The sequence below is a fragment of the Oncorhynchus keta genome, chromosome 35, assembly GCF_023373465.1.
Source record: "Oncorhynchus keta strain PuntledgeMale-10-30-2019 chromosome 35, Oket_V2, whole genome shotgun sequence".
NCBI classification, from domain to species: domain Eukaryota; kingdom Metazoa; phylum Chordata; class Actinopteri; order Salmoniformes; family Salmonidae; genus Oncorhynchus; species Oncorhynchus keta.
Window position 1 is genome coordinate 76,859,147 of NC_068455.1, and position 22,775 is coordinate 76,881,921.

At 45.7% G+C, this 22,775-nt stretch overlaps 1 protein-coding gene across 1 annotated transcript in view; it reads right to left on the reverse strand.

The window, feature by feature from the left end:
- LOC118379634 (pyruvate carboxylase, mitochondrial-like) overlaps positions 1 to 22,775 on the reverse strand; it is a 596,907-nt gene that overhangs the window by 313,071 nt on the left and 261,061 nt on the right. Inside the window, exon 12 of the mRNA XM_052497803.1 lies at positions 7,230 to 7,412. Coding sequence (XP_052353763.1) covers positions 7,230 to 7,412 — 183 coding nt within the window. The remainder of the gene's footprint in view (positions 1 to 7,229; positions 7,413 to 22,775) is intronic.

The window sequence follows — 22,775 nt, forward strand, 5'->3', positions numbered from 1 at the left end:
CTCCCCTCTCCATCTCTCCCTCCATTTCTCCCCTCCATCTCTCCCTCCATCTCTCCCTCCATCTCTCCCTCCATCTCTCCCCTCCATCTCTCCTCCATCTCTCCTCCATCTCTCCCTCCATCTCTCCTCCATCTCCTCCATCCCTCCCTCCATCTCTCCTCTCCATCTCTCCCTCCCTCTCCATCTCTCTCCATCTCTCCCTCTCCATCTCTCCCTCCATCTCTCCCTCCATCTCTCCCTCCATCTCTCTCTCCATCTCTCCCTCCATCTCTCCCTCCATCTCTCCCTCTCCATCTCTCCCTCCATCTCTCCCTCCATCTCTCCCTCCATCTCTCCCTCTCCATCTCTCCCTCCATCCCTCTCCATCTCTCCCTCCATCTCTTTCTCTCCATCTCTCCCTCCTCTCCATCTCTCCCTCCATCTCTCCCTCCATCTCTCTCTCCATCTCTCCCTCTCCATCTCTCCCTCCTTTTCCCTCTCCATCTCTCCCTCTCCATCTCTTCTCTCAATCTACTCTCTCCATCTCCCTCCCTCTCCTCCCTTCCCTCCTCCATCTCTCCCTCCATCTCACAGATCATGCAGCATGTGTATCCATGTGTGTGTATCCATGCTGTCCATCCATCTGTGTGTATCCATCCATGTGTGTATCCATGTGTGTGTGTATCCATGTGTGTGTATCCATGTGTGTGTGTCCCTCCATGTCCCTCCTGTCCCTGTCCCTCCCTCCCTCCTAAAATATGGTTGTGTGTGTGACAAGTGTGTAGGGTGTGGGTTCAGTTCAACAACTGACTAGGTATCCCCCTTTTCATCAACACACACCACATACACACCACACACACACCATACACACACCACACACACACCATACAAACACCATACACACACCACACACACACCACATACACACCACACACACACCATCAAACACATCTCTGTACACACACCACATACACACCATCTGTCTCTGTGTCCACTCCCACCCATACACACCCCATCCCTCCCATACCCACCCATACACACCTAAAATATGGTTCACCATACACGACACCAACACAGACTACACACACCACACACACACCACACACATTGGGTTCAGTTCAACAACACTGACTAGGTATACACCACCATTTTCATCACACACACACCACACACACACCATACACGCACCAACACACACACACCACACACACACCATACACACACACACACACCATACACAAAAACCTTGACAGAGTACAGGCTCAGTGAGCACAGCCATTGAGAAGAGGAACAGGAAAACCTGGCTCCCCGTAGAGGAAAGACTGTGCAACCACTGCACAACAGCAGGACCTGAGACAGAGCTGCATTTCCTGACAAAATGTCAAAAATATAAAACAATTAGAGAGTGTCATTTCCCCAAAGACCTCTCTGATGAGAATAGGCTACCGTCCTTTTTGGGGAGGACACAGAGAGCTGTGGGTTGGCAGCGCACAACATTGCTGCCTGCCATAAAACGAGGGACAGTGTCTGACAGACGAACCAACCTGCACATGTCCTCTATGCTTAATGTTATTGTTATTAGTCAATGTATGTTGATTCAAATTAATTATATTAATATTCTCCAAAGTAAGCTTTGCCAATAAGAGAGAGAAAGGAAGGGAGAGAGAGAGATAGGAAGCGAGAGAGAGAGAGATAGGAAGTGAGAGAGAGAGAGAGAGAGAGAGGAAGGGAGAGAGAGGAAGGGAGAGAGAGGGAGGAAGGGAGAGAGAGTGGAAGGGAGAGAGAGAGGGGAAGGGAGAGAGAGAGGGGAAGGGAGAGAGAGAGAGAGGAAGGGAGAGAGAGGGAGGAAGGGAGAGCGAAAGAGAGGAAGGGAGAGAGGGGAAGAGAGAGAGAGAGAGAGAGAGAGAGAGAGAGAGAGAGAGAGAGAGAGAGAGAGAGAGAGAGAGAGAGAGGGGGGAAGGGAGAGAGAGAGAGAGAGGGGGGAAGGAGAGAGAGGGGAAGGGAGAGAGAGGGGAAGGGAGAGAGAGAGATGGAAGGGAGAGAGAGAGAGGAAGGAGAGAGGGAGGAAGGAGAGAGAAAGAGAGGAAGGGAGAGAGAGAGAGGAAGGAGAGAGAGGGAGGAAGGGAGAGCGAAAGAGAGGAAGGGAGAGAGAGGGGGAGAGAGAGAGAGAGAGAGAGAGAGAGAGAGAGAGAGAGAGAGAGAGAGAGAGAGAGAGAGAGAGAGAGAGAGAGAGAGAGAGAGAGACATCCTATGTTCAATGAACTGAAACAAAACTGATCCTGCCAGCGACTTGGTGTAGCCACACACACAGCTGTCAGACATAACTATACATGCCTTCACAGAATAAAAGTAGCTTCAGAACTTGTAGCAGAGTCTCTGCCTGAAGGATAATTGGGTTGGGAAGAGTTGTTGTCAACATTACAGAACATTGTTATAAACATTTGCGTCAACATTTCGCTGGCGGAGAGAGGGAGTGTCAATCAAGATATTTAAAACCAGTTGAGCTGACAGACGTTTAACAATGTTTTCGCTTTTTGGTTTTAGTTTTTTCAATCTAGCAAGATGGTAATATTTATTTCACCCCCCCACCCTTCCCAGAAAGCTATGACCTTTGACTTCCACCTGGTGTTGATTATTTATGTTGATTTATTTATGAGAAGAAAAAAAATAGTTTTCAATGTTCTAGTACAAAACAACAAATGTTGAAGATATATATTTTTTTTAAATGTGAATGAAGAATCCTTTTCATAACAGTTTAGGTTGGTGATCTTAAATTATTATTGTCTTAAATTATTATTGTCTTAAATTATTATTGTCTCGTTAGTTATAAAAGAGCCATGATGAAGCTTGGGATGGGCTGAGACATCAAAACAAAAGTTGTACAAGAGAAGACACACACACACCCACACGCTTTGCCAAACCACCACCATGTGGACTAGGTTCAAAGGTCACACAGAGCTGAGAAAGACACCACAGGAACGAACCAATGAACCAAGGTATCCACCAATAGTCACCACACACAAATACAAAGTAACCTTAAACAATATGCACACACACACACACTCACTCACACACTCACTCACTCACTCACACACTCACACACTCACACACACACACACACACACACTCACTCACTCACTCACTCACTCACACTCACTCACTCACTCACACTCACTCACTCACTCACTCACACACACACACACACACACACACACACACGGGAAACCATATCTTTGTCTAATGCAGCTGTATTGAGCCTCAGGTAAAAATACTAATTAACTAGAATAAACTCTTAAAACTTCTTACGGCTGAGATCCCGTTAACGGGAGTGATATGACAACAGCCAGTGAAAGAGCATGAAAAGTTAACGTTGCGTTATGGTAATGAGCTTGAGTCTGTATTCACGATCCCCGGGATGGCTCGTCGCAACAGGTTAAGTTACAGCCTTATTCTAAAATGTATTAAAATACAAATGTTCCTTATAAATCTACTCACAATACCCCATAATGACAAAGCAAAACATTTTTCAAAATATAAATTATTACTATTTTGCAAATATAATTTACATACAGTTGAAGTCGGAAGTTTACATACACTTAGGTTGGAGTAATTAAAATGTGTTTTCAACGACTCCACACATTTCTTGTTAACAAACTATAATTGCGCCAAATTCAAAACAACAGAAATCTCATAATTAAAATTCCTCAAACATAGAAGTATTTCACACCATTTTATAGATACACTTGTTGTTAATTCCACCACAGTGTCCGATATCAAAATATGCTTTACAGCGAAAGCAAACCAAACGATTATGTGAGGTTCTAGTCATTGAAATACACATATACATTTTTTTCCGCCAAAGAGTCACAAAAAACAGAAATAGAGATAAAATGAATCACTACCCTTTGGTGATCTTCATCAGATGACACTCATAGGACTTCATGTTACACAACACATGTATGTTTTGTCCGATAAAGTTCATATTTAAATCTCAGTTTACATTGACACGTTATGTAATGTTTTGCTTCCAAAATATCCGGTGATTTTGCAGACATGAATTTACAGAAATACTCATAACGAACATTGATAAAAGATACAAGCGTTATACATGGAATTATAGATCCACTTGTCCGTAATGCAACCGCTGTGTCAGATTTTTAAAAAACTTTAGGGAAAAAAGCACACCATGCTATAATCTGAGTACAGCGCTCAGATCAGAGCAACATCATTGATATATACAGAGAAAAGAGTCGGCCCGAGAATTGAACCCTGTTGCACCCCCATAGAGACTGCCAGAGGACCGGACAACAGACCCTCCGATTTGACACACTGAACTCGGTCTGCAAAGTAGTTGGTGAACCAGGCAAGGCAGTTATTAGCGAAACCAAGACTATTGAGTCTGCCGATAAGAAAATGGTGATTGACAGAGTCAAAAGCCTTGGCCAGGTCGATGAAGACGGCTGCACAGTACTGTCTTTTATTGATGGCGGTTATGATATCGTGATCTGTTTGTTGACTTGGCTTTCGATGACCTTAGATAGGCAGGGCAGTATGGATATAGGTCTGTAACAGTTTGGGTCCAGGGTGTCTCCCCCTTTGAAGAGGGGGGTGACCGCGGCAGCTTTCCAATCCTTGGGGATCTTTCGCCGTAAAGCCTTTTTGAAATCAGACAAAGTGGCAAGAAGTACATTTTTAAACCGATGTATAACACTTGTATTTTTTATGAATGTTTATTATTCTGTATTTTGAATTTGACGCTCTGCAATTTCACGGGATGTTGTCGAGGCCGTTCGCTAGCGGAACGCCTGCTCCAGAAAGGTTAACATGTTAACGGTACAGGTTCCCCAAGGGGTACCACCCCCCCCCCCCCCGCTCAACTGAAACAGTGGCGCACAGAATGCAAAAATATTCTTAGAAATATTTAACCTCCACACATTAACAAGTCCAATAGCTCAAATGAAAGATAAACACCTTGTTCATCTACCCAGCGAGTCAGATTTCTAAAATGTTTTACGTCGAAAACATAGCACATATTTATGTCAAACCACCACCAAAGAAACAGCTAATTTAAATAGCCATTTCGTCGAACAAAAGATGTAATCACAAACGCAGGATTAAAAGAAAAATAATTCACTAACCTTTTGAAAATCTTCATCAGATGACAGTAATAGGACATGTTACACAGTACATTTATGTTTTTTTCAATAATATGCCATTTATATCCATAAATCTCTGTTTACTAAATTGGTCAAACTAAGTGCAGAATCAAGCTTTAGGATGTTCTAAACGTGCAAAACGATTCTCAACTCGAACAGACAAACTCACATCACGATTCCTGGAACAAAGGGATCTCCAGACGCGACGTGCGCATGAGAGTGCACGTATTTTCGCGTGACCCGAATGTTTTAGCCCGCCAAAGGGTGAGAGATTTTCACACTCCTACTGAAAGGAGACACCTCGCTGAAGACATACAAACTGTTCCCAGATCCGTAGCTGGTTGGGAAGGGTGGGATCAATGATGTCAAAGTTGGCCCAACTTCACTGCTGACAGAGAGAGTTTGGGGAAATGGCTGCCCTGAGAGTTCTGCTTTACATACAGACATAATTTGAAGGATTTTAGAAGCTTTAGAGTGTTTTCTATTCAATAATAATTATTATATGCTTATATTAGCAATTTTGGACAGATTTTTCTTCTGTTTACTATGGGCACGCAATTCCTCCAAAGGGGGCAGTATTCTGCCTAGCTCTAACTGGTTTTAAGTAAGTGTGTACAGTAGGTCGCATTCCTTGCTGCCATGTCTGTACCGTCGAGCTGAATACATTTTTTATAAGGACCGCCCCTTTGTAACTTTGCAGTGAAGTGATGTAAATGGATGTAATGATGCAGCCGACCACCAGAGGGAGGCAAACACACGTTTGAGGTCGATGACATGGTCCTAGGAAGTTCTGAATGGCTTCTAAAATGGTGGGAAATCAATCAAATACGTTTTGTAGATATTTGTACATCTTTTTTTTTTCGGTAAATCTCGATTTCGGGGGGAAAGAGCTTAAGAGGTACTTAACGTTCCATCGTTCAAATAGTTTATGTGCTTTGGAGAGAAAAAAAACTAATTGGGAATACTTTGTGTCTGTACCGTTAGCTCTGCGGCTAACCTAACAGTGGGTAATGAAAATATAGCCTCTGGAATAAAATCACTGTCATAATAGTAAAACTCTGTGTGGAAAGTCTTTCTGTGTGTGTAGACCAAAGTCTGTGTGTGTGTAGACCAAAGTCTGTGTGTGTGTAGACCAAAGTCTGTGTGTGTGTAGACCAAAGTCTGTGTGTGTGTAGACCAAAGTCTGTGTGTGTGTAGACCAAAGTCTGTGTGTGTGTAGACCAAAGTCTGTGTGTGTGTGTAGACCAAAGTCTGTGTGTGTGTAGACCAAAGTCTGTGTGTGTGTGTAGACCAAAGTCTGTGTGTGTGTAGACCAAAGTCTGTGTGTGTGTGTAGACCAAAGTCTGTGTGTGTGTAGACCAAAGTCTGTGTGTGTGTAGACCAAAGTCTGTGTGTGTAGACCAAAGTCTCTGTGTGTGTGTAGACCAAAGTCTGTGTGTGTGTAGACCAAAGTCTGTGTGTGTGTAGACCAAAGTCTGTGTGTGTGTAGACCAAAGTCTGTGTGTGTGTACACCAAAGTCTGTGTGTGTGTAGACCAAAGTCTGTGTGTGTGTAGACCAAAGTCTGTGTGTGTGTAGACCAAAGTCTGTGTGTGTGTAGACCAAAGTCTGTGTGTGTGTAGACCAAAGTCTGTGTGTGTGTAGACCAAAGTCTGTGTGTGCTGACCAAATGCCACCCTATTCCTTATATAGTGCACTATTTAGGGAACAGGAAGCCATTTGGAACAAATTCTCTGTTCTTTAGACTAGAACACCAAATGTGTCAGATTAGTCACAATGTCAACTGGATTATAACTGGGATGGTTGGTACATTTAGCCAGCGTTCCGTTCCGCTCCGCTCACACACACACACACACACACACACACACACACACACACACACACACACACACACACACACACACACACACACACACACACACACACAGAGACGGAACCATATCCCCTGGGACTCAGACACTCCACACACAGACACACCCTTCCTTCCATACACACACACACAAACACACACACAGACACACCCTTCCTTCCATACACACACACACAAACACACAGACACACCCTTCCCTCCATACACACCACACACACCCCCTACCTTGACCCCCCGGACTCTGAACTCTGAGAGAGCGCGGTGCATCTTGGCGGCGGCGGTGGACATGTCTTTCCCAGAGGCGATGACTTTGACCAGCAGAGAATCATAGTGGGGGGAGATCACAGCTCCAGGGAAGGCTGAGGCTGAGTCTAGACGTATACCCATCCCTTCACCGCTACGGAACACCTGGAGAGGAGAGGAGAGGAGAGGAGAGGAGAGAAGAGGAGAGGAGAAGAGGAGAGGAGAGGAGAGAGAGGAGGGAGAGGAGGAGGAGAGGAGAGGAGAGGAGAGAGAAGAGGAAAGGATAGGGGGAGGAGAGGAGAGGAGAGGAGAGGAGAGGAGAGGGAGGAGAGGAGAGGAGAGGAGAGGAGAGGAGAGGGAGAAGAGGAGAGGAGAGGAGAGGAGAGGAGAGGAGAGGAGAGGAGAGGAGAGGATAGGAGGTCATATTGTGGAAAATAGTCAGCTATCACACAATATCAAAGTGATGAGGAAGAATTGTATAATTCAGTGCTTTCTCCTTCTTAATTGACCCTTTGCTAAGCCCCGCCCCCGTGGTTACCCTTTGCTAAGCCCCGCTAAGCCCCGCCCCCGTGGTTAACATTTGTTAAGCCCCACCCCCAGGGTTAACGTTTGTTAAGCCCCGCCCCCGTGGTTAACATTTGTTAAGCCCCGCCCCCGTGGTTACCGTTTGTTAAGCCCCACCCCCATGGTTAATGTTTGTTAAGCCCCGCCCCCGTGGTTACCTCGGACAACGTGTTCCCCCGGGAAGCCCCACTCCACACTAAACTAGTGGAGAAAACCCCTCACAATGATATTGAATTGTGTTTTTAAATAAACAATGAAATGAAACAGACCAATCAGGAGACTAGTGGGTATGTTGTGGTGGACTGTCATTACAATTGCTTCACGGGAATAAAAATAAAAAATGTTTTTATAATGTGGCTAGCCACAGGATGGCTCTGAGTGCAATGTTTCCACCCACTATGTCGAGTGGTGATTACATGTTACTTACGTTATAAAATACAATTACCAAAACAAATATTATAATTTATTTTTGAATCGTTCAGGGTGTCTAACAGTATAAAAGTTTATCCAAAAATGTGGATTTCATAACCTAATACATCCCATAATAAGCAAAGAGCTCAGTATACACTTTTGAGGGTTTGACATGTTGCGGTGGTCGTCTTCAAAGGTGTTTTCGTGTGTCGCAAAAAAAAGCTAAATTAGCGCGACACGAGCTGAGTTAAACGTAAAAACGTGCTCCATTTAACAGAGGCATCCTTTGTTTTTCTGAGAAAAAATATCTGGGATTTTCACATTTGAAAAACGCATACTGAAAATAATGGAAATATTACTTGTCATGTCTCAAAATCTATGTATTTTACTTCCTCCATTTTGTTTAATGTCCTGCAGATTCTAGAATAAAGATGATACATTCACTGGTGAGCCTATCAGGTAGCTCTCATTCTCTCACATCATTCAGCGGTGAGCCTATCAGGTATCTCTCATTTTCTCACAGCATTCACTGGTGAGCCTATCAGGTAGCTCTCATTCTCTCACATCATTCAGCGGTGAGCCTATCAGGTATCTCTCATTTTCTCACAGCATTCAGCGATGAGCCTATCAGGTAGCTCTCATTCTCTCACAGCATTCAGCGGTGAGCCTATCAGGTAGCTCTCATTCTCTCACAGCATTCAGCGGTGAGCCTATCAGGTAGCTCTCATTCTCTCACAGCATTCAGCGGTGAGCCTATCAGGTAGCTCTCATTCTCTCACAGCATTCAGAGATGAGCCTATCAGGTAGCTCTCTTTTTCTTCTTCACAGCATTCAGCTGAGCCTATCAGGATTTTTAGTTTTTTCATTCTCTCACAGCATTCAGCGGTGAGCCTATCAGGTAGCTCTCATTCTCTCACAGCATTCAGCGGTGAGCCTATCAGGTAGCTCTCATTCTCTCACAGCATTCAGCGGTGAGCCTATCAGGTAGCTCTCATTCTCTCACAGCATTCAGCGGTGAGCCTATCAGGTAGCTCTCATTCTCTCACAGCATTCAGCGGTGAGCTATCAGGTAGCTCTCATTCTCTCACAGCATTCAGCGGTGAGCCTATCAGGTAGCTCTCGTTCTCTCGCTGATGAGATGATATTTTCTAGTTCGTCGACCACTTTTTCTTCTTCTTCTGACTGATTTAACATGAGATTTTTAGTTTTTTGGATTCTCTACACAATTATCAACTTGTTTTACATATTTTTTTTAAATATATGTTTTTTGATTGGACACTGCGTCAGCATGCTGTCAGAGCTAACCTCTTTTGGCGCTAATGCTCTCAAATCATATCCTACTGTCGACAGCAGACGAGAGCTATATTCATAATATAGCTAACTTAGTTAATGTTGGCTAACATACATTTGGAGCTAGCGTTAGCAACTTTTTGTTTTTGTTTACAACGGTGGCAAACAAAGTGACAACAAAAGTATAATTTCGGATTTGAAAAAAAAAAACTACTCTGCATTTCAGAAATCACAGTAACAAGTTCTCCTGGGTCACTATTTCAAACATAAACATTTTTAGATGAAAACTCTCGGTGTTTGCCACTGCCCTCGTCAGGTTCCTCGCGTTTTGAAAACATGAGTCTGAGGACTGGAGTGACAGTTGCTATCTGACGGAGCGCTTGACAACATGAGTCTGAAGTCGGACTAGAGTGAGAGTTGCTATCTGACGGAGCACTTGACAACATGAGTCTGAGGACTAGAGTGAGAGTTGCTATCTGACGGAGCACTTGACAACATGAGTCTGAGGACTAGAGTGAGAGTTGCTATCTGACGGAGCACTTGACAACATGAGTCTGAGGACTAGAGTGAGAGTTGCTATCTGACGGAGCGCTTGACAACATGAGTCTGAAGTCGGACTAGAGTGAGAGTTGCTATCTGACGGAGCACTTGACAACATGAGTCTGAGGACTAGAGTGAGAGTTGCTATCTGACGGAGCACTTGACAACATGAGTCTGAGGACTAGAGTGAGAGTTGCTATCTGACGGAGCTCTTGACAACATGAGTCTGAGTTCGAACTAGAGTGAGAGTTGCTATCTGACGGAGCGCTTGACAACATGAGTCTGAGGACTAGAGTGAGAGTTGCTATCTGACGGAGCGCTTGACAACATGAGTCTGAGGACTAGAGTGAGAGATGCTATCTGACGGAGCGCTTGACAACATGAGTCTGAGGACTAGAGTGAGAGTTGCTATCTGACGGAGCGCTTGACAACATGAGTCTGAGGACTAGAGTGAGAGTTGCTATCTGACGGAGCGCTTGACAACATGAGTCTGAGGTCGAACTAGAGTGAGAGATGCTATCTGACGGAGCGCTGCAATTGGTTACCCCAAAAAGTCTGGAGAAGGGGGCTTAGCAAAGGACCAATTGTCTCTTGAGGAAATTGGTAATTCCAATGTCAAGACATTATACACTTAGATAGAAAGACACATATTGAGTTCTGCCCTCGCTGAAGGACTCCTTGGCTTTTATATAATGAAATAAAACAATTGAAAAGTCCTTTCCTCCTGCATTTGGCTCTAAATCCAAAGACCCACGTTTCAGTCTACAGATTTCAAACAACAGAAGACAACATTCAGGCTGATTTTATCCTATTAGGAAGTCCTTTTTCATTTAAATTTGTTTAGTTTTAACCCGTGTCACACAATGTATGTAATTACTGAACGTCTGTCTAAGTCAGGGGTCCGTTGCTTTACGACGTTTCTATAATTCTGTCACGAACCTCGCTGAAGAGGGTGCCTCTTCCTGTTTGGGCGGGGCTCGGCGGTCGTCGTCACCGGCCTATTAGCTACCATCGATTCCCTTTCCGTTTGTGTTGGTTAGTGGTTAATTGGGTACACCTGTTTTGTATTAGGGTTTGTTTGTAGGGTATTTAAGGGCACTAGGCCCGCTGGGTATTTTGTGCGGGCTTGTTTATTGCTACTCTGTGTTTGATGGTGTGATTGGTTTTCGTATCTTTATTCTCTGGTCTCTTTTGTCCTGTTGTTTTGGACTGGCAACTTATATTACAATGTGTGTTGGCGTGATCATTTTCGTTGCACCGGTGTAATACATTTGATAAACGACAGAACCCTGCTCTCTGCGCCTGATTCCATCCACCACTCATAGTTATTCGTAACAAATTCATGGGTTTCAAAACCAAGATTTCCGGCAAACGACAGAAGCAAACGACAGAATGTATGAATGACTGAGTGTGTCTCAAATCACACCTTTTTCCCTATGTAGTGCACTACACTCTGAAAGAAAAGAAGCGATCTAGAACCTGAAAGGGTTCCTTGGCTGTCACCATGGGATAATCCTTTAAAGAACCCTTTTTGGTTCCAGGTAGAACCCTTTGGGTTCCATGAGTGAACCTTTGTGGCCAGCTCAGCGCTACATGGGGGGCGAAGTTTGAGACACAGACACAATGTGTTTGGTTATTTTGTGGTCAACTCTCATCCTTCTGTTTTAAATGATTAACTTCAACCCCTCTCCTCTCCTCTCCTCCTCTCCTCTCCTCTCCTCTCCTCTCCTCTCCTCTCCTCTCCTCTCTCCCCCTCCCCTCCCCTCTCCCTCCCTACCCTCCTCAGGCTCCACCCTAGAGAGAGCTGTTATACGTTTCAGAGTCTGGTGTCTGGGCGTGGTGTGTGTACAAGTGTGAAGTTAATAATTGAAAACAGAGGTGTTAGTTCACTCAGGCTCCGTCCAAAAGGGAACCTTGTTGCCTATACGGGGCATTACAGGCACTATAGGCTCTGGTGTAAAGTAGTGCACTATATAGGGAATAGGGTGCCAGCCCTGGTCTAAAGTAGTGCACTATATAGGGAATAGGGTGCCAGTCCTGGTCTATAGTAGTGCGCTATACAGGGAATAGGCTGCCAGCCCTGGTCTAAAGTAGTGCACTATATAGGGAATAGGGTGCCAGCCCTGGTCGAAAGTAGTGCACTATATAGGGAATAGGGTGCCGTTAGGGACACTATTTCAGTCTCAGGGCTCTAACTAACAAGACAAAGATATCTCCTTCTCTTCATCTTTCTGTCTGTCCCTCTCTGTCCCTCCCCTCTCCCTCCCTCACTCCCTAATCCTCTGTCTCCCTCCACCCATCTCTCTGTCCCTCCCTCTCTCTCTCTCTCTGTCCTCCCTCTCTCTCTCTCTCTCTCTCTCTCTCCTCCCTCCTCTCTCTCTCTCTCTCTCTCTCTCTCTCTCTCTCTCTACCCAGCCTCTCTCTCTTCCTCCACAGTCTCAGCTCTAACTCTCTCCTTCTCTTCATCTTTCTCCTCTCCTCCCCCTCTCCCTCCCTCTCCCAGCCTCTCTCTCTCTCCACCCTCTCTCTCCCACCTCCCCCTCCCTCCCTCCCTCCCTCCCTCTCTCTCTCTCCACCCATCCTCCCTCCCCCCTCCCTCTCCCTCTCTCTCTCCCTCCACCCAGCCTCTCTCCCTCTCTCTCCTCTCCTCTCTCCTTCTTCACACACACACACACGCATGCATGCACACACAGGTTAACCTATCGATGTTACATTGAACTGGGTAAGTGGAATATGAATGACAGTCATCCAATATGCTGTAATAGAAATAGGACCAGGCTCATAGAACATAATCATCCTCTCTCATCTTAAGTGGCACTGGTGCTTCTACACCTGCATTGCTGTTTGGGGTTTTAGGCTGGATTTCTGTATAGCACTATTGGCTTTATAAATTCATCTGCTGATGTAAAAGGGCTTTATAAATACATCTACTGATGAGGGGCTTTATAAATACATCTACTGATGAGGGGCTTTATAAATACATCTACTGATGAGGGGCTTTATAAATACATCTACTGATGAGGGGCTTTATAAGTACATCTACTGATGAGGGGCTTTATAAATACATCTACTGATGTAAAGGGGCTTTATAAATACATCTACTGATGAGGGCTTTATAAATACATCTACTGATGAGGGGCTTTATAAATACATCTACTGATGAAGGGCATTATATACATCTACTGATGAAGGGCTTTATAAATACATCTACTGATGAGGGGCTGATGAAGGGCTTTATAAATACATCTACTGATGAAGGGCTTTATAAATACATCTACTGATGAGGGGCTTTATAAATACATCTACTGATGAAGGGCTTTATAAATACATCTACTGATGAGGGGCTTTATAAATACATCTACTGATGAGGGGCTTTATAAATACATCTACTGATGAGGGGCTTTATAAATACATCTACTGATGAAGGGCTTTATAAATACATCTACTGATGAGGGGCTTTATAAATACATCTACTGATGAGGGGCTTTATAAATACATCTACTGATGAAGGGCTTTATAAATACATCTACTGATGAAGGGCTTTATAAATAAATCTACTGATGAAGGGCTTTATAAATACATCTACTGATGAAGGGCTTTATAAATATTTCTACATTGTAGAATAATTATATACAGTTGGGAGAACAAGTATTTGATACACTGCTTTTCCCACTTGATACCCAGGCTTTCCCACTTGCAAAGCATGTAGTGGTCTGAAATTTATCATAGGTACACTTCAACTGTGAGAGACGGAATCTAAATCGTCTCTGATCCGGTCCAGACACATGATTACTGTGCCGACCCTGATCCGGTCCAGACACATGATTACTGTGCCGACCCTGATCCGGTCCAGACACATGATTACTGTGCCGTCCCTGAACATGGCCCCAATGGCAAACCATGAGCATGTAAGAAAAATTGTGGAGTTTCGAGCCGCTGGAGAAACTGATCTCACAACACGGATTTGTTCTACAGCGATTTTGCTGGTTCTGACGAGGATATATGTCTTTATATTTACAGTAATAATCTATTATTATCCAACAATACTATTGTTTATGATTTACTATTAATTATTATTATTATCCAAAAGTCCATCTTCCCTTTAAGAACATGTTCAGTGTTATTTAACCTTTTGCGTGTAGGGGCAGTATTTTTGTTTTTTGCTAAAAAGCATACCCATTTGAAACTGCCTATTTCTCAGCCCCAGAAACTAGAATATGCATATATAGAAAACACTATAACGTTTCCAAAACGGTCAAAATATTGTCTGTGAGTATAACAGAACTGAAAATGCAGGCGAAAACCTGAGGAAAATCCAATCAGGAAGTGCCTCTTATTTGAAACCCTTCTGTTCCTATGCAAGCCTATCCTCCATTTAAAGGGATATCAACCAGATTCCAGTCTTTAGACATAGTTTCAGGCTTTTATTTTGAAAAATTAGCGAGAAAGATCACATTGTGTAACTGGATAGGTGGGGGCTCTCAGAGTGAGATTTGCGCAACAGAGTAAAGCGGCCATTGTTCCTCCCGCTGTTATTGAAAAACCTACACTCCCGGTTGATATATTATCGAATATATATTTTAAAAACAACCTGAAGATTGATTATAAAAAAACATTTGACATGTTTCTGTAGACATTATGGATATTATTTGGAATTTCCGTTTGCGTTGTCGTGACCGCTCTTTCCTGTGGATTTCTGAACATAACGCGACAAACAAACGGAGGTATTTTGGATATAAAAAATAATCTTTATGGAACAAAATGAACATTTGTTGTGTAACTGGGAGTCTCGTGAGTGAAAACAGCCGAAGATCATCAAAGGTAAATGATTAATTTGATTGCTTTTCTGATTTTCGTGACCAAGCTACCTGATGCTAAGTGTACTTAATGTTTTGTTATGCTATTGATAAACTTACACAAACGCTTGGATTGCTTTCGCTGTAAAGCACAATTTCAAATCTGAGACGACAGGTGGATTAACAAAAGGCTAAGCTGTGTTTTGCAATATTGTTCTTGTAATTTCATGAATATGAATGTTTTTTAGTAATTTTATTTGACTGTGGCGCTATGCCATTCAGTGGTTGCTGATGACAATTATCCCGCTTTCACAGTAGGAGAGGGGAAAACAATGGCTGTCCAAATTCTGTTGCGCGAGCAAAACTCATGTGACCACTTGACGTGATGTTATCGTTCTGGCTAATTTTTCAAAATAAAAGCCTGAAACTATGTCGGAAGACTGTTGACACCTCGAGGAAGCGATAGGAAAAGGAGTCTGGTTCATATCCCTTTAAATCCAGCAAAGGGAGGCTATGGAACACGGAGTTTTCAAAATAGAAGCCACTTCCTGATTTGATTTTCCTCATGGTTTCGCCTGCAATATCAGTTATGTTATACTCGAAGACCATATTTGAAAGTTTTGGAAACTTTAGAGTGTTTTCTATATATGCATATTCTAGTTTCTGGGGCTGAGAAATAGGCAGTTTCAAATGGGTATGCTTTTTAGCAAAAAACGAAAATACTGCCCCTACACGTGGGAGGAGATCCTGAACGGCAAAGGATCCTACACGTGGGAGGAGATCCTGGACGGCAAAGGATCCTACACGTGGGAGGAGATCCTGGACGGCAAAGGATCCTACACGTGGGAGGAGATCCTGGACGGCAAAGGATCCTACACGTGGGAGGAGATCCTGGACGGCAAAGGATCCTACACGTGGGAGGAGATCCTGGACGGCAAAGGATCCTACACGTGGGAGGAGATCCTGGACGGCAAAGGATCCTACACGTGGGAGGAGATCCTGGACGGCAAAGGATCCTACACGTGGGAGGAGATCCTGGCCGGAAGAGACCACCTGCCATGGGAGCAGGTCGAAGCAGCCAGGAAGGTGAAGGCAGCGAGGAAAAGGTCCAAGGATTACACAGGAACAAGGCTGGCACTAAAGACCTGGAGGCCACTCCAAAAAAATGTTTTTGGGGGGCACACGGGGAGATTGGCTGAGCCAGGTTGGAGACCTGAGCCAACTCCCCGTACTTACCGGAGGGAGCGTCGTACAGGTCAGTCACCGTGTTATGCGGTGGAGTCCACGGTGTCTCTAGTGCACGTGCACTGCCCGGTGCGCTACCTTTCAGCTCCCCGCATCAGCCGGGCTAGAGTGGGCATCCAGCCAGGTCGGAGGATGCCGGCTCAGCCTATCTGGCCGCCAGTACGTCTCTATGGCCCGGGATATCCTGCGCCGGCTCTGCGCACTGTGTCTCCGGTGCGTCTGCACAGCCCAGTTTGTCCTGTGCCTGCGCCCCGCATCTACAGTGTGAGAGTAACCATCCAGCCAGGACGGGTTGTGCAGACTCCTAGCTCGAGACCCCCAGTGCACTTCCGTGGCCCAGGACAGGGCCTCCTGTATGTCTCTCCAGCCTGGTGAGTCCTGTGCCTGCGCCCAGAACTAATCCTCTTGTATGTCTCTCCAGCCTGGTGAGTCCTGTGCCTGCGCCCAGAACTAATCCTCTTGTATGTCTCCCCAGCCTGGTGAGCCCTGTGGCAGTTCCACGTACCAGACTGCCCATCTCTTCCCTCCAGTGATGATCCATGGCAAGAAGCCTCCAGTGATGATCCATGGCAAGAAGCCTCTAGTGATGATCCATGGCATGAAGCCTCTAGTGATGATCCATGGCAAGGAGCCTCTAGTGATGATCTAGTGATGGCATGAAGCCTCCAGTGATGATCCATGGCAAGGAGCCTCCAGTGATGATCCATGGCAAGGAGCCTCCAGTGATGGTCCATGGCACGAAGCCTCTAGTGATGATCCATGGCAAGGAGCCTCCAGTGATGATCCATGGCAAGAAGCCTCTAGTGATGATCCATGGCACGAAGCCTCTAGTGATGATCCATGGCATGAAGCCTCCAGTGATGATCCATGGCATGAAGCCTCCAGTGATGATCCATGGCAAGGAGCCTCCAGTGATGATCCATGGCAAGGAGCCTCCAGTGATGATCCATCGAAGCCTCTAGTGATGATCCATGGCATGAAGCCTCCAGTGATGATCCATGGCATGAAGCCTCCAGTGATGATCCATGGCAAGGAGCCTCCAGTGATGATCCATGGCACGAAGCCTCCAGTGATGATCCATGGCAAGGAGCCTCCAGTGATGATCCATGGCAAGGAGCCTCCAGTGATGATCCATGGCAAGGAGCCTCTAGTGATGATCCATGGCAAGGAGCCTCCAGTGATGATCCATGGCAAGAAGCCTCCAGTGATGATCCATGGCAAGGAGCCTCTAGTGATGATCCATGGCAAGGAGCCTCTAGTGATGATCCATGGCATGAAGCCTCCAGTGATGATCCATGGCACAAAGCCTCCAGTGATGAGCCATGACCCGAAGCCTCCAGTGATGATCCATGGCACAAAGCCTCCAGTGAGTAGTCATGGCATGAAGCCTCCAGTGATGAGCCATGACCCGAAGCCTCCAGTGATGATCCATGGCACAAAGCCTCCAGTGAGTAGTCATGGCATGAAGCCTCCAGTGAGGAGTCAGGGCACGAAGCCAACGACGACCTCCAGTCCGGAGCCTCCGGAGACGGTCTCCAGTCCGGAGCCCGCAGCGAGGGCGGCTGTTGGTGGAAGAAGGTGAGGACCAAGGTGCAGCATGGTACGTGTTCATCTTTTTATTTTGAACTGAACACTGAATAAAAAACAACAAAGGGACCGAAACAGTTCTGTCTGGTGCAGACACAAAAACAGAAAGCAACTACCCACACTACACAGGTGGGAAAACGCTACCTAGGTATGGTTCTCAATCAGAGACAACGATAGACAGCTGCCTCTGATTGACAACCACACCTAGCCAAACAGACACAGAAATCCAAAACATAGAAAATGAACATAGAATGCCCACCCTAGTCACACCCTGGCCTAACCAAAAATAGAGAATAAAAACCTCTCTATGGCCAGGGCGTGACAAAACCACTTTTAAAAGCAGTGAGGCTTTTTAACATTTAAGCTTAATAAAATGTTGATAAACTATTTAGTAAACTATTTCTTCACATTATAATGCGAATATCTAATACCATGCATTATAATGCGAATATCTAATATCATGCATTATAATGCGAATATCTAATATCATGCATTATAATGCGAATATCTAATATCATGCATTATAATGCGAATATCTAATATCATGCATTATAATGCGAATATCTAATATCATGCATTATAATGCGAATATCTAATATCATGCATTATAATGCGAATATCTAATATCATGCATTATAATGCGAATATCTAATATCATGCATTATAATGCGAATATCTAATATCATGCATTATAATGCGAATATCTAATATCATGCATTATAATGCGAATATCTAATATCATGCATTATAATGCGAATATCTAATATCATGCATTATAATGCGAATATCTAATATCATGCATTATAATGCGAATATCTAATATCATGCATTATAATGCGAATATCTAATATCATGCATTATAATGCGAATATCTAATATCATGCATTATAATGCGAATATCTAATATCATGCATTATAATGCGAATATCTAATATCATGCATTATAATGCGAATATCTAATATCATGCATTATAATGCGAATATCTAATATCATGCATTATAATGCGAATATCTAATATCGTGCATTATAATGCGCATATCTAATATCATGCATTATAATGCGCAGCAAAGGCAGTGTTCCAAAATGTGATCAATTGGTGGGAAAAATATGGTTCTCAACAGTGGCAGCTCAATGCGATTATGCATGTAAATATAAATTATACATATTATAATTATATTTTTACGGTGAAAAATATCTTCCCCGAACGTGAAACTCATGCCTTCCGCCTATGTTTGTCAGTTAGGCTCTACACCGGTTGAATAGCAGATTAATGTGCTTCATTGTAAGTTACTTGGCCACTTCCGTTGTGATACAAACCTCAGTAAAACATATAGGCCCATGGGCTAAGATATATGAGATGTGCGACTACGATTTGAAAAAGTCGAGAAAGAAAAAAAGGCGCTGTTTATTGCCTTATTACACAAAAGCATCATTCACAAGTGATAATACATTATTCACAAGTGATAATACATTATTCACAAGTGATAATACATGGTTCACAAGTGATAATACATTGTTCACAAGTGATACTACATTAACTTAATATTAGATACATGTAGAAATAAATGTAGCCTAGCCAATAGAAAGCTGATGGGATCCTCCTCTTTTTATTAGAGGCCATCACTCTGTTTTCTCCCGCAATTGCATGGCCTATAGAAATGTTGTGCAACATGAACTTATGGGCTCTCATGAAGTGTTTCATTGATATCAGAGTGACTTAGAGAGAGAATAGAGTGCTGAGTACCAGGCTGTTAGCACGTGTGGTAGGCCTCTAATGACCATTAGCAGCATCAGAGCTTGGAGAAGCCTAATTACCGTGATCGAAGTGGTCAAGTAGAACTTGACTGCGGTCATGCCTCGTGACCGCCGGTGTGGCGTTAACACGGTCACCCTAACGGCCCCAGCTCCAACACCCTACCATCTCCCATCCCCTTTCTCTCTTGCCTCTCTTCCTCTCCTCTCTTGCCTCTCTTCCTCTCCTCTCTTGTCTCACCTCATCTATTTCTCAGTGGGGGCAGAAACAGATAGTTCTAGAGCTACTAATAATTAAACCTATTTTCTGTATACAACATCCTTAGCACGGCTCTCAGAGTACAAAGTGTCAACGGCCCTAAGTTCATCCCTCTAACTCTCTCTCCCTTCATCCCTCTTCTTCTCTCTCTCCCTCCATCTCTCTCTCTCTCTCCCTCTACCTCTCTCTCCCTTCACCCCTCCACCTCTCTCTCCCTCCATCTCTCTCTCCCTTCATCCCTCTACCTCTCTCTCCCTTCATCCTGCTACTTCTCTCTCTCTCCCTCCATCTATATCTCCCTCTCTCTCCCTCCATCTCTCTCTCCTTTCATCCCTCTACCTCTCTCTCCCTTCACCCCTCTACCTCTCTCTCCCTCCATCTCTACCTCACTCTCTCTCCCTCCATCTCTACCTCACTCTCTCTCCCTTCATCACTCTATCTCTCCCTCCATGCATCCCTCTACCTCTCTCTCCCTTCACCCCTCCACCTCTCTCTCCCTCCATCTCTCTCTCTCCCTTCATCCCTCTACCTCTCCCACTCTCCATCCCACTACCTATCTCTCTCTCCCTCCATCCCATTTAACATTTACATTTAAGTCATTTAGCAGACGCTCTTATCCAGAGCGACTTACAAATTGGTGCATTCACCTTATGACATCCCTCTACCTCTCTCTCCCTTCACCCCTCCACCTCTCTCTCCCTCCATCTCTCTCTCTCCCTTCATCCCTCTACCTCTCCCACTCTCCATACCACTAACTCTCTCTCTCTCCCTCCATCCCTCTACCTATCTCTCTCTCCCTCCATCCCTCTACCTATCTCTCTCTCCCTTCATCCCTCTACCTCTCCCACTCTCCATCCCACTAACTCTCTCTCTCCCTCCATCCCTCTACCTATCTCTCTCTGCTTCCATCCAGAAATAGGGACGTGAATAGTTGATTATGGAGCGTCTAGTAAAACGCATCTGAAGGTGGATGTGTGTTGTTTCATCACCTTCGTTAAGAATCACTCAGGAAGTTGGTGGTGGAAACATCTGTCTGCGTCGTCACGACGATGACAGGGAGGACTGTCCCTAGCAACACGAACACTAAACAACACGTGCAAGATGTGACTTGCTGCAACCCTAATATAAGATGAATGGATGGGATTTAGGTACAGGGCCATAGTGCTAAATGGCTACAGGGCCATAGTGCTACATGGCTACAGGGCCATAGGGCCATAGTGCTACATGGCTACAGGGCCATAGGGCCATAGGGCTACAGGGCCATAGGGCCATAGTGCTACATGGCTACAGGGCCATAGGGCCATAGGGCTACAGGGCCATAGGGCCATAGTGCTACATGGCTACAGGGCCATAGGGCCATAGTGCTACATGGCTACAGGGCCATAGGGCCATAGGGCCATAGTGCTACATGGCTACAGGGCCATAGGGCAATAGTGCTACATGGCTATAGGGCCATAGGGCCATAGTGCTACATGGCTACAGGGCCATAGTGCTACATGGCTACAGGGCCATAGGGCCATAGTGCTACATGGCTACATGGCTACAGGGCCATAGTGCTACATGGCTACAGGGCCATAGTGCTACATGGCTACAGGACCATAGTGCTACATGGCTACAGGGCCATAGTGCTACATGGCTACAGGGCCATAGGGCCATAGTGCTACATGGCTACAGGGCCATAGTGCTACATGGCTACAGGACCATAGTGCTACATGGCTACAGGGCCATAGGGCCATAGTGCTACATGGCTACAGGGCCATAGGGCCATAGGGCTACATGGCTACAGGGCCATAGGGCCATAGGGCTACAGGGCCATGGGGCCATAGTGCTACATGGCTACAGGGCCATAGGGCCATAGTGCTACATGGCTACAGGGCCATAGGGCCATAGGGCTACATGGCTACAGGGCCATAGGGCCATAGTGCTACATGGCTACAGGGCCATAGGGCCATAGTGCTACATGGCTACAGGGCCATAGGGCCATAGGGCTACAGGGCCATAGGGCCATAGTGCTACATGGCTACAGGGCCATAGGGCCATAGTGCTACAGGGCTACAGGGCCATAGTGCTACATGGCTACAGGGCCATAGGGCCATAGTGCTACATGGCTACAGGGCCATAGGGCCATAGTGCTACATGGCTACAGGGCCATAGGGCTACAGGGCTACAGGGCCATAGGGCTACAGGGCTACAGAGCCATAGTGCTACATGGCTACAGGGCCATAGGGCCATAGTGCTACATGGCTACAGGGCCATAGGGCCATAGGGCTACAGGGCTACAGGGCTGTAGGGCCAGAGGGCTACAGGGCCATAGGGCTACAGGCTACAGGGCTACAGGGCTACAGGGCCATAGGGCTACAGGGCTATAGGGCTACAGGGCCATAGGGCTACAGGGCTACAGGGCTACAGGGCCATAGGGCTACAGGCTACAGGGCTACAGGGCTACAGGGCCATAGGGCTACAGGGCTATAGGGCTACAGGGCCATGGGGCTACAGTGCCATAGGGCTACAGGGCTATAGGGCCATAGGGCTACAGGGCTACATTGCTACAGGGCTACAGGGCCATAGGGCTACAGGGCCATAGGGCTACAGGACTACAGGGCTACATGACTACAGGGCTACAGGGCCAAAGGGCTACAGGGCAATAGCGCTACAGGGCTACATGGCTACAGGGCCATAGGGCTACAGGGCCATAGGGCTACAGGGCTACAGGGCTACATGGCTACAGGGCCATAGGGCTACAGGGCTACAGGGCTACAGGGCCATAGGGCTACAGGGCTACAGGGCTACTGGGCTACAGGACCATAGGGCTACAGGGCTACATGGCTACAGAGCTACAGGGCCAAAGGGCTACAGGGCTACAGGGCTACAGGGCCATAGGGCTACAGGGCCATAGGGCTACAGGGCAACATGGGCATAGGGCTACAGGGCTACATGGCTACAGGGCAATAGGGCTACAGGGCTACAGGGCTACAGGGCCATAGGGCTACAGGGCTACAGGGCTATAGGGCTTCAGGGCTACAGGACCATAGGGCTACAGGGCTACATGGCTACAGAGCTACAGGGCCAAAGGGCTACAGGGC